The 12,916-nt window shown below is 33.5% G+C and overlaps 2 protein-coding genes and 1 long non-coding RNA gene across 7 annotated transcripts in view; 2 read left to right on the top strand and 1 right to left on the bottom strand.

The window, feature by feature from the left end:
* The first annotated feature begins 40 nt into the window (after window positions 1–40).
* On the top strand, window positions 41–816 carry LOC107998820 (uncharacterized). The gene is made up of 2 exons (XR_001766257.3): window positions 41–562; window positions 639–816. It is a non-coding gene; the product is annotated as an uncharacterized LOC107998820 (long non-coding RNA).
* A 3,686-nt stretch (window positions 817–4,502) lies between these two features.
* Window positions 4,503–6,764, top strand: LOC107998817 (large ribosomal subunit protein uL16m). The gene is made up of 6 exons (XM_017058298.2): window positions 4,503–5,595; window positions 5,689–5,754; window positions 5,838–5,995; window positions 6,066–6,197; window positions 6,276–6,386; window positions 6,480–6,764. The coding sequence occupies exons 1-6, from the start codon at window positions 5,559–5,561 to the stop codon at window positions 6,693–6,695; spliced, it is 720 nt and encodes a 239-aa protein (XP_016913787.1). The 5' UTR covers window positions 4,503–5,558; the 3' UTR covers window positions 6,696–6,764.
* A 179-nt stretch (window positions 6,765–6,943) lies between these two features.
* LOC107998779 (transmembrane protein 132E) overlaps window positions 6,944–12,916 on the bottom strand; it is a 53,098-nt gene continuing 47,125 nt past the window's right edge. For 3 of the 5 annotated variants that reach the window (XM_062083607.1, XM_062083609.1, XM_062083608.1), the window contains exons 9-10: window positions 12,614–12,900; window positions 6,944–12,487 (exon numbers count right to left, since the gene is read on the bottom strand). In XM_062083607.1, coding sequence (XP_061939591.1) covers window positions 11,752–12,487; window positions 12,614–12,900 — 1,023 coding nt within the window. In that variant the 3' untranslated portion in view covers window positions 6,944–11,751. Of the gene's footprint in view, window positions 12,528–12,613; window positions 12,901–12,916 lie in introns of all 5 variants that reach the window. The other 2 variants (XM_062083611.1, XM_062083610.1) reach the window with 2 other exon arrangements.

Raw genomic sequence — 12,916 nt, 5'->3', positions numbered from 1 at the left:
GTTCATACTTAGTACAAGTATCTAATATATTTTCTATCTAGGGACATTTTTTGTAGTTTAGAGAAACAAAACCAAGTTATAAATATATTTCTATGTATATTCATATTTTTATTCTATATATATTATTTTATATTTTTATGTCGCATACATATTTATGTATATTTTATATATTATCTCTTTATTTCTTATATTTTTTGAAAAATACTTAAACCACAGATAAGATATAATATAGATTCAATATTCAATACATTATTTTATTTTATGTTTCAGATACATCAGAACATTAACGTAGTTTTAATGTATTTTCATCGATTTATAATTAGAATAAATGAAGAACAATGAAAGATAGAGATAAAATTGAGAATCAGTTCTATTTCTTCAAATCTAAAGATCTTTTTAAATATAAAATACAGAAAGTATAAGAATTTGAAGATTAGCAATATCTTTTAAGTATTTCTAAAAAGAAATTTTGACACTCAATAAATGGCGGCAACTGACAATTCTCAGTTCTTTAGCTTTCAATATTAATCGAAATCATCTTTAAAAGATAAATATATAAAAGGTAAGAATAAAACAAATAAGCATATAATATTCTATAATTAGATTTGAGTAAAATCTTTAAAAAACTTTTTTTGCAGAAAAATCATCTTCACAATGGGAGAAGTATATTAAGGCAAACAGAAATAAGGATTTTATGAATAATTTTTTAAAAATATTGAAAATTTTTATAAATAAAGAAATGTAAATAAATGTAAATGTAAATGTATATGTAAAAAATATAAAATATAAATAAAGATACCAATTTTTGTGAATAAACCGTAGTTTTCATTTATTTTCTCAGTCCCGAAATTCCTAAAATGATCCCATTTTTTGACATCATTTCCAAAAATTGGCCAAAATCTCAAATGATCTCCTATCACTTATATTCCCCTGTTAAAAAATCGAATTGTTGACAAAAACATTTTATTCTATACTGAAGAATCATGTTTAAAAGGTAAGTATAAAACAGGTAAGTATATTATATTCTATAATTAGATTTAAGTAAAATGTTTAAAAAAATGTTTAAAAAAATGTTTAAAAAAACATTTTTTTGCTGAGAAATCATCTTTAAAATAAGGTAAGTATATAAAGGTAAGTAAAGGTAAGTAAAGGTAAGTATTTTACAAATATTTGAAAATTTTCGAAAATTTTTGTAAATAAACATTGCAGAATGTAAATAAACAAACCCAGAATGTAAATAAACATTGAAAATGTAAATAAACAAACCAATGTTTGTAAACAAACCGAAATTTCAACTCCCAGGCCCAGAATTCTTCAAATTTTCGAAAATTTTTGTAAATAAACATTGCAGAATGTAAATAAACAAATCCAGAATGTAAATAAACATTGAAAATGTAAATAAACAAACCAATGTTTGTAAACAAACCGAAATTTCAACTCCCAGGGCCAGAATTCTTCAAATTTTCGAAAATTTTTGTAAATAAACATTGCAGAATGTAAATAAACAAACCCAGAATATAAATAAACATTGAAAATGTAAATAAACAAACCAAAGTTTGTAAATAAACCGAAATTTCAACGCCCAGGCCCAGAATTCTTTAAATTTTCGAAAATTTTTGTAAATAAACATTGCAGAATGTAAATAAACAAACCCAGAATGTAAATAAACATTGAAAATGTAAATAAACAAACCAAAGTTTGTAAACAAACCGAAATTTCAACGCCCAGGCCCAGAATTCTTTAAATTTTCGAAAATTTTTGTAAATAAACATTGCAGAATGTAAATAAACAAACCCAGAATGTAAATAAACATTGAAAATGTAAATAAACAAACCAATGTTTGTAAACAAACCGAAATTTCAACGCCCAGGCCCAGAATTCTTAAAATTTTCGAAAATTTTTGTAAATAAACATTGCAGAATGTAAATAAACAAATCCAGAATGTAAATAAACATTGAAAATGTAAATAAACAAACCAATGTTTGTAAACAAACCGAAATTTCAACTCCCAGGGCCAGAATTCTTCAAATTTTCGAAAATTTTTGTAAATAAACATTGCAGAATGTAAATAAACAAACCCAGAATATAAATAAACATTGAAAATGTAAATAAACAAACCAAAGTTTGTAAACAAACCGAAATTTCAACGCCCAGGCCCAGAATTCTTTAAATTTTCGAAAATTTTTGTAAATAAACATTGCAGAATGTAAATAAACAAACCCAGAATGTAAATAAACATTGAAAATGTAAATAAACAAACCAATGTTTGTAAACAAACCGAAATTTCAACGCCCAGGCCCAGAATTCTTAAAATTTTCGAAAATTTTTGTAAATAAACATTGCAGAATGTAAATAAACAAATCCAGAATGTAAATAAACATTGAAAATGTAAATAAACAAACCAATGTTTGTAAACAAACCGAAATTTCAACTCCCAGGGCCAGAATTCTTCAAATTTTCGAAAATTTTTGTAAATAAACATTGCAGAATGTAAATAAACAAACCCAGAATATAAATAAACATTGAAAATGTAAATAAACAAACCAAAGTTTGTAAACAAACCGAAATTTCAACGCCCAGGCCCAGAATTCTTTAAATTTTCGAAAATTTTTGTAAATAAACATTGCAGAATGTAAATAAACAAACCCAGAATGTAAATAAACATTGAAAATGTAAATAAACAAACCAATGTTTGTAAACAAACCGAAATTTCAACGCCCAGGCCCAGAATTCTTTAAATTTTCGAAAATTTTTGTAAATAAACATTGCAGAATGTAAATAAACAAACCCAGAATGTAAATAAACATTGAAAATGTAAATAAACAAACCAAAGTTTGTAAACAAACCGAAATTTCAACGCCCAGGCCCAGAATTCTTTAAATTTTCGAAAATTTTTGTAAATAAACATTGCAGAATGTAAATAAACAAACCCAGAATGTAAATAAACATTGAAAATGTAAATAAACAAACCAATGTTTGTAAACAAACCGAAATTTCAACGCCCAGGCCCAGAATTCTTTAAATTTTCGAAAATTTTTGTAAATAAACATTGCAGAATGTAAATAAACAAACCCAGAATGTAAATAAACATTGAAAATGTAAATAAACAAACCAATGTTTGTAAACAAACCGAAATTTTAACTCCCGGGCCCAGAATTCTTTAAATTTTCGAAAATTTTTGTAAATAAACATTGCAGAATGTAAATAAACAAACCCAGAATGTAAATAAACATTGAAAATGTAAATAAACAAACCAATGTTTGTAAACAAACCGAAATTTTAACTCCCGGGCCCAGAATTCTTTAAATTTTCGAAAATTTTTGTAAATAAACATTGCAGAATGTAAATAAACAAACCCAGAATGTAAATAAACATTGAAAATGTAAATAAACAAACCAATGTTTGTAAACAAACCGAAATTTTAACTCCCGGGCCTAGAATTCTTCAAATTTTCGAAAATTTTTATTCTATTTTATGAATTTTAATAATTTCAAGAATTTGATGAATTTTTTTGATTTTTTAAAAAAATTATACTTACCTTATACTTACCTTATACTTACCTTATGCTTACCTTTTATATACTTCTCTTACGAAGCTTAAATGTTTTTAAAAATCATTTTTTAACAGTTTACTTAAATCTAGAGGATTGAAAGGAATATAGGAATAAGGTTTTTTAAATAAAAAAGTCATTTAATCATTAAAAAATAATATTTATTGAATATAATTTACAATTTAAGTTACATATTTTATAATTATCAATTTATTTAAGTATATTATGTTATAATTATAATATAATATAATATAATAATAATAATAATAATATAATAATAATAATATAATATAATTGTGCAGTGTGTTCAGAAAATGTGTTTTACTTCATTTTCATGAACTAGCAAAATTCTTCGAAAAGTTTCTCGGGCGACCTCCTGTTAATTTTTATTCTCCTGATACAAATCGTATTTTTGACAAAATTTCAATCTTATTGAAGACCTCAGGGAATTCCAGGAATTTAATGTTACTTCGAATCCTGAAAATTTAAAAAATTTCATATTAATTTCATAGAATTTTAAAAGTTCTAAGAATTTTTTACGTATTTTCTTGGAAAAGTTTTTTAATCGATCTCTTATCATATCATGTTCTCCTAATACAAGATCGAATTTTTGGACAAAAATTTTTCTTCCATCAAAAAATTTTGATATTAATCTTTTTCGTTGAATATCTCCTTTATTCTTCATGATATTAAAAAATGCTTGAAATAAAAGTTGAATGGTTTTAAAAAGGCTATCTTCTGGTGTCTTCAATTTTTTTATAGATGAATTTATAAAAAACTTATCAAGTCCAAATTTATTTTTTTAAATAATATTATATATCTTTTAATATACTAATCTATGCATCCTGACATTCTCTATAAAAATGTATAGGACCATTTATAGGTTAGTGAAAAGATTAGTGAAAATGTATACTTCTATTTAAAAAAAAATAACATTCACTTTAATAAATCCTTTGCGCTTCTATATATAAAAAAATAAATAACAGCAGAATGTACCCCTCTCGAAACCACATAACTTTTATTCGAAACATTTTTTAATATTTTCGAAAACAAGAGTGAGTATATGAGATAATACTATACGGACACACGGTATAATATATCATGTAATTGGTTATTAAAAACAATCGAGATATTTCAAACATTAAAAACAGAGTGTTCAGTGGATTGTTGAATTCTTAAAAAATTAAAAAAATGATAAAAAGTGGATCAAAAATGACAGCTTTCATCTAAATTTATTTAAATTGTGATAAAAAAGCTTTAAAGTGAAAACGCTAAGAGAAATGGTAAAAATAAGCATGAGATCATGTTAAATATATGATAAATGTGAAAAAACTCCTTTTAACTTATGTGTCTCCTAATACAAAATCGAATTTTTGGCTAAAAGTTTCATTCGTTCGAAATTCATTTGGACATTTTCAAGAATTTCATGTCATTTTTAATAATTTCTTTACTTTTCTTATTATATAAAAATATATTTACGATATATAACCATAATAAAAGATTTTGTGTTGACGAGAAGTTCAATAAATAAAAAACTCATTTAAATATTACAACATTATATTTATTTAGTTAATATATTACAATAGAATCTATATTTTTTATTAGAAAAATATAAAATTTCTCAATATTTTATGACTAATTTGATATGATAATACTGATTTAAATTTATTTAATCATCTTTTTATTATATATCTAGTGTTTTTATTGTGAATACGTTGGTAATTTCAGTAATAGTTTTTGATCTTTATTTATATTTACGTTTTAAAATATATGAGGATGAAAAATATATTATAATAAAAATTTGTTAAGCAAATAAATGATATTATTGTATTAAAGTTATAAAACTTTAATATAGAAGTGTTTTTACTTTCAATATCAACTCGATATTTAATAATATAATAATTGTAAACCGTTTGAGGTTATAAAGGTTAAAAAGTAAAAAAATATTTAAATATTTTCACAATAAAATATATATATAATAAAGTAAAATTTAATAATCATCGTAGAAATGCAAGCTTATAAAAATATCACGAAACTATTAACGCGTAAGTTTTAACGCAATAGTTATTTCTTTTCATTTTATCATTATTTCTCTCTCCAAAAAAAGCTTGTTTTTATTAATGTATATATTTTTGCAGCATATTCTATATTTAAATCGGCACCAGCAGTTGGAGTAAAATCATTTAAACCAGTATCTAAAATGGGTATTCTAAATCTATAATTTATAAAAAGAAATATATATTTTATAAAAAGAATTAAATTCAAAAGATGTATTTATATTTTGTAGATGTTGAATATCCTGAACGTAATAGGCTTAGAGTTGTATTAAGAGTACCTCAGTATTTAGCTTCTACAAGACCTTACAAAATGCAGAAAAAATTGAGATTAATGCGCGGTGCAGAATCATTTCATAATACTCTTTTGCATAGACAGTATGGTATAATAGTAAGAGAATCATGAAATAAAAAAAAAATTACTCATACGATTGATCAAATATAAAAAGATATATTTTTAGGCAACTGGTGGTGGTAGAATGAAATTTAATCACTTTGAAATGATCCGTATGGCAATTTTAAGAAATGTAGATTATAATAAAGTGTTTGCAATATGGAGAGTGCCTAGCCCTTGGCAACCAATAAGTAAAAAGGTTCTTGTACAAATGCATATATTACATTAATCGATATAAAATAATAATTAGATTTGCTGAAATTTATATATTGTACAGAGTCATGGATCACGAATGGGTTCCGGTAAAGGAAGTATAGATCATTACGCCACTCCGGTAAGAGCGAAACAAGTTATTGTAGAAGTTGGAGGAAATATTCAATATTTCGAGGTATAATATATATATTTTAACGATTTAATTATCTATCAATTATTAATATTTTATTTATGTAAACATGTTATTTTATGTTATTAACTTCATTAGGTTAAAAATATCTTAACGAATATTGCGAAAAGGCTGCCATTTGACGCTATGGCTGTTAGTCAAGAAATTATGGATAAAATGGAAACGGAAAAGAAAAAACTAGAAGAAGAAAATCAAAACCCATGGACTTGGAAATACATAATTCAAAATAATATGCTCGGTTGCAGAAACTGGATCTCGAAATACGACAGAAAATGGTTTAACGAGTATATTTAATTTAAAATGTATAAATAAATATGAATAATTAATTATATGAAAAAACAAATAAATGCTCTTAATATATGATTCGTTTATAATTATTTATTATTCCTTCCTTTATCCTATTCCCATTTTATCAATGCGAAAAATGTTGTTAGATAAGTAATGCGATATTACTTACCTCTTTTCGAGCTATAAATTCGTATTTTCATTCGTTAAAAATGGAGGGTGTGGAATTGGAGCAGAATTGGAGCAACACCGATGTGTTACAATTACAATATTTTATATATCTTTGATGACGGTTTGGTGGTAACAACAGGTAAATACTACATATTGTACATTGAGTAGGCGATAGTCGTATCTTATTGTTTAATTAGCGTATCGTTTATTACGCCGATACCGATGGCGATGGCGACGTTCACCACGACGGCAACCCCAACGACGGGGCGAAATACATCGAAAACAGCGATAACAACAGTGGCAGCAACAACAACAATCTCAATAACAATAACAATAACAGCAACGATGATTATGATCGTGATAGAATAAGGATAATCATTTTCGTAATACAATAAATACAGACTAATCGATAAGTACAAACTTCCTATCGCATTTTACGATAAATCCATGCCAGCTAGAAGAATAATAAATAGAGAGATCAGCGAGAAGATAGTGGTTCGCAACAGCATCGTCGATTATTTGGAATTGTCGTCATGGATGCGATCGTCATCGCCGTCTTCGTCGTGTCTTTTTCGCCGTCGCCGTCGCCGTCATTGCCGTCGACGCCTCGTCATTCGTATTCTATTTTATCCGCATTTATCACACTTAACGTAGATACAGCGACATCATGTCTGAGGAATGTGTGTGAATGCAGAGTCAGCATTGCGACGATATTCTATTACAATATATGTATATATATATATATATAATATATATATATATATGTATATATATATTATATATTTATAATATAAAATATATATATATATATTTATATATTTATAATATAATCCTCCCTGATCGATGGGAACTTATCAAAAATAAAAAAAGGAGAAAAGAGAGACCGGCAGTTTTCGATTTAAACAGGGCAATCCCCTGCTGTGATTGCTTTCGTCTCGAGGATCAACGAATTTTGTTTTGAAACAAAGCTCCTCGAGAGGTTATTATTATTATTATTATTATTATTATTATTATAAAATTCGGCGCTATAAATTGCAAAATGCATCGTGCTTTCATATAGTTTTTGATCTCCGCCAATTCGCGCGATTGAAACGATCGCGAGAGGCGTTCCGAAATGATCGAACGAACGAAACGGATAAAGCTGTGGAAAGCAAACCAAGGAACCGTCGTCGTATCTCTTAATTTTATTATTATTATTATTATTATTATTATTATTTTTCTTTCTTTCTTTCTTTCTTTCTTCTTTTTTTTTTTTTTTTGCGATTTTTCAACGAGAAAAATAAGGAGTTGCGCGTGTATATACAATGTTTTGGCCGTAGCCAGAGCTGGAGGAAATAGTATTCTAAGTAAAAAATAGTAACTGTAAGATCGTTTGTACGTTGATAGTGTAATGGCGAATCGGGGGCGGTTTCGCTTATTTTCTTTCTTTCTTTCTTTTTTTCTTTCTTTCTCTTTTTAACATCGCGATAAGCGAACATACAAACAGCGTTCGTTTCGCGCGAAACAAGCTCCGCAAGCTCCTCCACTATTTTCTATCGTAAATACTATTTATTTCCGGCTCTGCGTGGGATTCCTCGTCCTACTTTTCGACTCCGTCCGACGAGGACGGGATTCCCTGGCGTATGATTAATTAAGAGTAATTAGCGCGTCTCTCACTCACGGTACTCGATATGATTGATTCGTTTAACGTCCCGCCATCTCGGATGGGCGAGGAGTCGTATTCTCGATGCTCCTCGAGGGAAAAGGGAAAGAATGGCCACGGGCAGAGCTACGAATACGGCGCCACCACTTCTTCACCCCGCCAGATTCGATTCGAGGATACGTGTAGTAGTCGGGCGAAAGGCAATGTAGATCGCGTTTCGCGTTTATTAATATTTAATAATTAATGCATTAGTTACGCTATAAGACTAGATTTCTCGGCGGGGTATCGTTACGTTGTCTGCAGCATCCTTTAACCCTTTGCATATATATATATATATGTATATATATGTATATGTATATATATATATATCCCTCCTCGTGGATCCAAAGGATTCTCAATTCGTTCGAATTTGAAGACAAAGGAATGTAAATTTAAATTCGAATTAATTAATATCTAAAAGTGCGATTTAAATAAAAGAAATCTCGACTTATCGACTAATTTAACGCAAAGGGTTAACATGCATGCATGGCCCACGCGTTGATTGAAACGCCTCGAGACCGCTCTAGACGCCGACCCTTTTAGAGCGCCTCTTTTCTCTTTTCTCATTCTGTTCAAACGGCATTACATCACTATATCCCACGCTTGACATGCTAACACACAACTTACAACAGATACATACATACTTAGACACGTAGTCCTTAGATGCCTAGTTATAAGATAATGTGATCCTTTAGAGTTTCGTGGATTTCTACGTATCGTGTCCCTGCGTAATCTCATCGATTATCGATTAATCGTTCGATCCTCTTTTACACACAAAAAAAAAAAGAAAAGAGAGAGAAAAAAGAAGAATCAATCCCGAAACAACAAAGACTTTAAATTCGGATTTCTTCCTAACGAAAGAAAGAAGAATCTCTCTCGGTATAGAAACGGATAGAAAATATGTACGTTTACTCCGACTTATGTAAGTTACACGTTACGCGATCGCAGGGAAGAAGGAGACGTGCGATTGGATTCGCAAGACGAAATCAAATCGGTGCGGAAGAACGAAGGCTATAAGATGTGCGTGTATTTTTATCTCTCTGATGCATTCTCTCCTCTTTCTCTCTCTCTCTCTCTCTCTCTCTCCCTCTCGCACACACATTCACATACTCGTCTCTCCATTCCAGTCTCTCTTTCTCTCAAGTGTACAGGCGTGTGTGTGTGTGTACGTGTCTGTGTGTTTGTGTGTGTATACATATATACACACTATATATATATATATATGCATAGACGAACATGAACGAAAACGCGTCTCTAACTAACGATGGCACAGATGCGATCGCGCTTACATTCGCGCGAGGAAGCACGTGCACCGACTCGCGAAACATTTGTTAAAACGATCACTCGCGATCGATGCCACGTACGCGGACAATTGCGGAATCCAATCGATGGGGGCGGATGGTGTAATAATTAAAAGCGATAATTACATCGTGTTGGGTTCGAGTTCGTCGAAATTAGCGTTTCGCAGCTCGCGACATAATAATTTATATAAGCGTTCGTATCGCGATATAACGATTTCTTGCTTCTTAATTCCAACGAAACTCTCTTTTTTCCTTCCTGTTTCTTTTCTTTTGCGAGATATGTTTATATATGTGTATATATATATATACATATACACACACGCGTGTGTAAAGAACATGCGATAGCGGATAAAAGGTGAATTTGAACTACTTAGTGATAAAGTGGCGATCAGCGTGATTGTTGTTCAAAGAGCGCTCGTACAAAAACGAAGAAAGATTAGAAGTGAGAGTAGTAGAGGGGGAAACGCTGAACGGATAGAAAGATGCACGCGGCCCTTTTTATCGCGTTTCCGCTCGGCTCCGCCTTTATTCGAAGCGATTTTTAAAGACGGGCCGGTTAGTTTGCTCTACTAGGAGTAATTTGCGATCTTGTAAATCTGTCACAATCCATAATTAACATGCGTTCAGATCGCGTTTTATATATATATATATATGTATACATATAAAATCGCTTCGAATATATATATGTACACAGTCTTACAAAGCAAAAAATTTACAAACATCACGACGTACGGACGATCGAATAAATATTATTACGTTTTCTTAGTTTTCCCTCCGGCGAAAATTGGAAAAGTAAATTCGGCCCTGTGTCCGGCATCGATTCGTCTCGATATCGATCTTAACGGTCTCCGCTCGACTGGTGGAATTTACGGTCGGGAAGACTCGGGCGAGCGAGCGACAACTGTTTAAAAATAATACGAGTAAAGCGGGTGAAAACGAGACAAGTTGGAGAGAAAAACGGACAAGTTTTTATCTTTTTCTTTTTTGTCAGGAAACCACGGATAGACGGATGGAGCGCGGATGAACATAAAAGCCGCGGAAATACGAATAAAAAAGGACGACCGCTATATATATATCGGTGGTTGAGGCCAGGAGGATCGATCTCGAGACAAAAGAGCCCGGGTTTTTTGTCCGGCCACTTTTTCGCGAATGCCCTGTCGCATGGCAGCAACGTGGCAGCCTTCGTTCGATTGCCGCGAGGAAAGGGCTATATATACGTATATATATATATATATGTATATATATGTATACATATATATCGATAGCGCACGGAGGCGGAAGCGAGGATCGGCGGTCGATCGATCGATCGTCGAGGAAAGAGAAAGAAAGCTGGTCGAATCGAGCGCGCGATCTATCTATCCTACCCCGGCCACCGGTCATCGCACCTTCTTTTTTTTTTTAAAGCCTCTGCGTGTGTATACACGTGTGTATGCGTATGTGTGTGTGTGTGCGTGTGAACGTTGTGTGCCCAACGTTGCGTGTACCTTTACGTATTATTACTCGCATTGAACACGCGCCTCTTATAGCTTGCGCTCTCGCGTCTCTCCCTCTCTCTCCCTCTCTCTCTCTCTGTTCCTTTCCCGTGTATTCGCATGTATTCGTCATGTGTATGTCTCTGTGTGTGTCGATGCGTTTTTTTGCGCGATATTGTTGATGTGCTGCTAGGAAGCTGACTAGATTATAGCCTATAGAAATACGAAACGTCCGGAGCGTCGTTTCGAAAGCGTGGTGGCCCAAGCCCGGCCACCATCGGTTCTCCATTGCGAAATACGGTGGCACGCGGCGAGAGAGGAAGCGGGGAAGAGGAGGCCGGGCTCGGTTGCCTCTCCTCTCCAATCCATTCTCAACGATGGATCCGGGGTTTCGTATCGATCTTGACTACTCGGCCTTCTTCGAGGCCGAACGCCTTTACCTAGGCGTTCGACTCTTTCAAATTGTCGAAGTACTGCATGATCTGGTTGTAGTCCATGCCCAGGTTCAGGTCGTCCAGTGCAACCGATTCCTCCTGCTCGTGGGACAGGGACGCGGACGAGGAGGAGGAGGAGGATGAGGACGAGGAGGAGGAGGAGGAGGACGAAGAGGAGGAGGAGGCGGCGGAGGAGGACGGAGACGAGTTAGGCGGCGACGAGGAGGATGAGACCACGGTCGGGGTGGACACGTTCATCGAGGAGGCGACCGCGTTCGTCGAGAACGAGGAGAACATGGGATTACCGACGATCGTCGCCCTCTTCACCTCCCTGCCCCTCACGTCCTTCGCAACGTGCCTGTTGTCCTCGTGACTCGCCAGCTCCACGAACTCCTCTTCTTCCCCGTCCTTCTCTTTCGGGCTACCTACTCTAGCTTTACCATGCGGCTTCACGTGATGAATCTGCTTGCTGTGCCGTTGATTGTTGTTCCCGTGTTGCTGGTTCATGCCCGCGCTCCCGCTCGACCCCCTGTGCCGGTGTTTCCTCGGCGTTTCCGGCACCCGCACGATCACTCCCGTGTTCCTGTGCGGCGGCACGGGCGGTTTGTAATCCTCGTTCCCGTTGTTATTGGCCGTCGTCGCGCCGACAGAGGCAGCCTGCGCCGCCGCCGCCGTCGTTGGACCCATTGCTGCGGCCACGGGTATCCCGTGCGGCGGTAGGGGTGGTGGTACATCGTCGTTGCTACGATTCACATCGTTATTTGTTCAAACATTCGATTTTTCTATTTTACAAAAGGACAAATGAATGAATAAGTGAATAAGTAAAGAAGAGGACGCAGAAGAAGAAAAAGTAATGTGAGATAATTACTCGTTCCGCGCGGAAGTAACGGTGGACGTAAGCATGGATGGTGGAGTGGGGATCGTGGTAGCGGACACGACCGTGGACGGTTTCGACACTTGTTTCGTAACGAAACTGTTTCGCGGCATCTTGTCCCTCTTGCAGTAAGTGGTCGTATCGATCGGCTGGCCGTTCGATCCATTGCTGCGCTGCCCGGCCGAAGGCAGCTCGATATGGTTCGGATTGTCGAAGCAAGTGGCCAGCTCGCCTCCTTCTCCCTCGTTTTCGCCAGCCAGAGGATTGCTGGTCACTCTTACCTGGAACGGTGCAATG

The sequence above is a fragment of the Apis cerana genome, linkage group LG13, assembly GCF_029169275.1.
Source record: "Apis cerana isolate GH-2021 linkage group LG13, AcerK_1.0, whole genome shotgun sequence".
Lineage (NCBI taxonomy): Eukaryota > Metazoa > Arthropoda > Insecta > Hymenoptera > Apidae > Apis > Apis cerana.
This window is presented reverse-complemented; position numbering and strand designations above follow the sequence as displayed.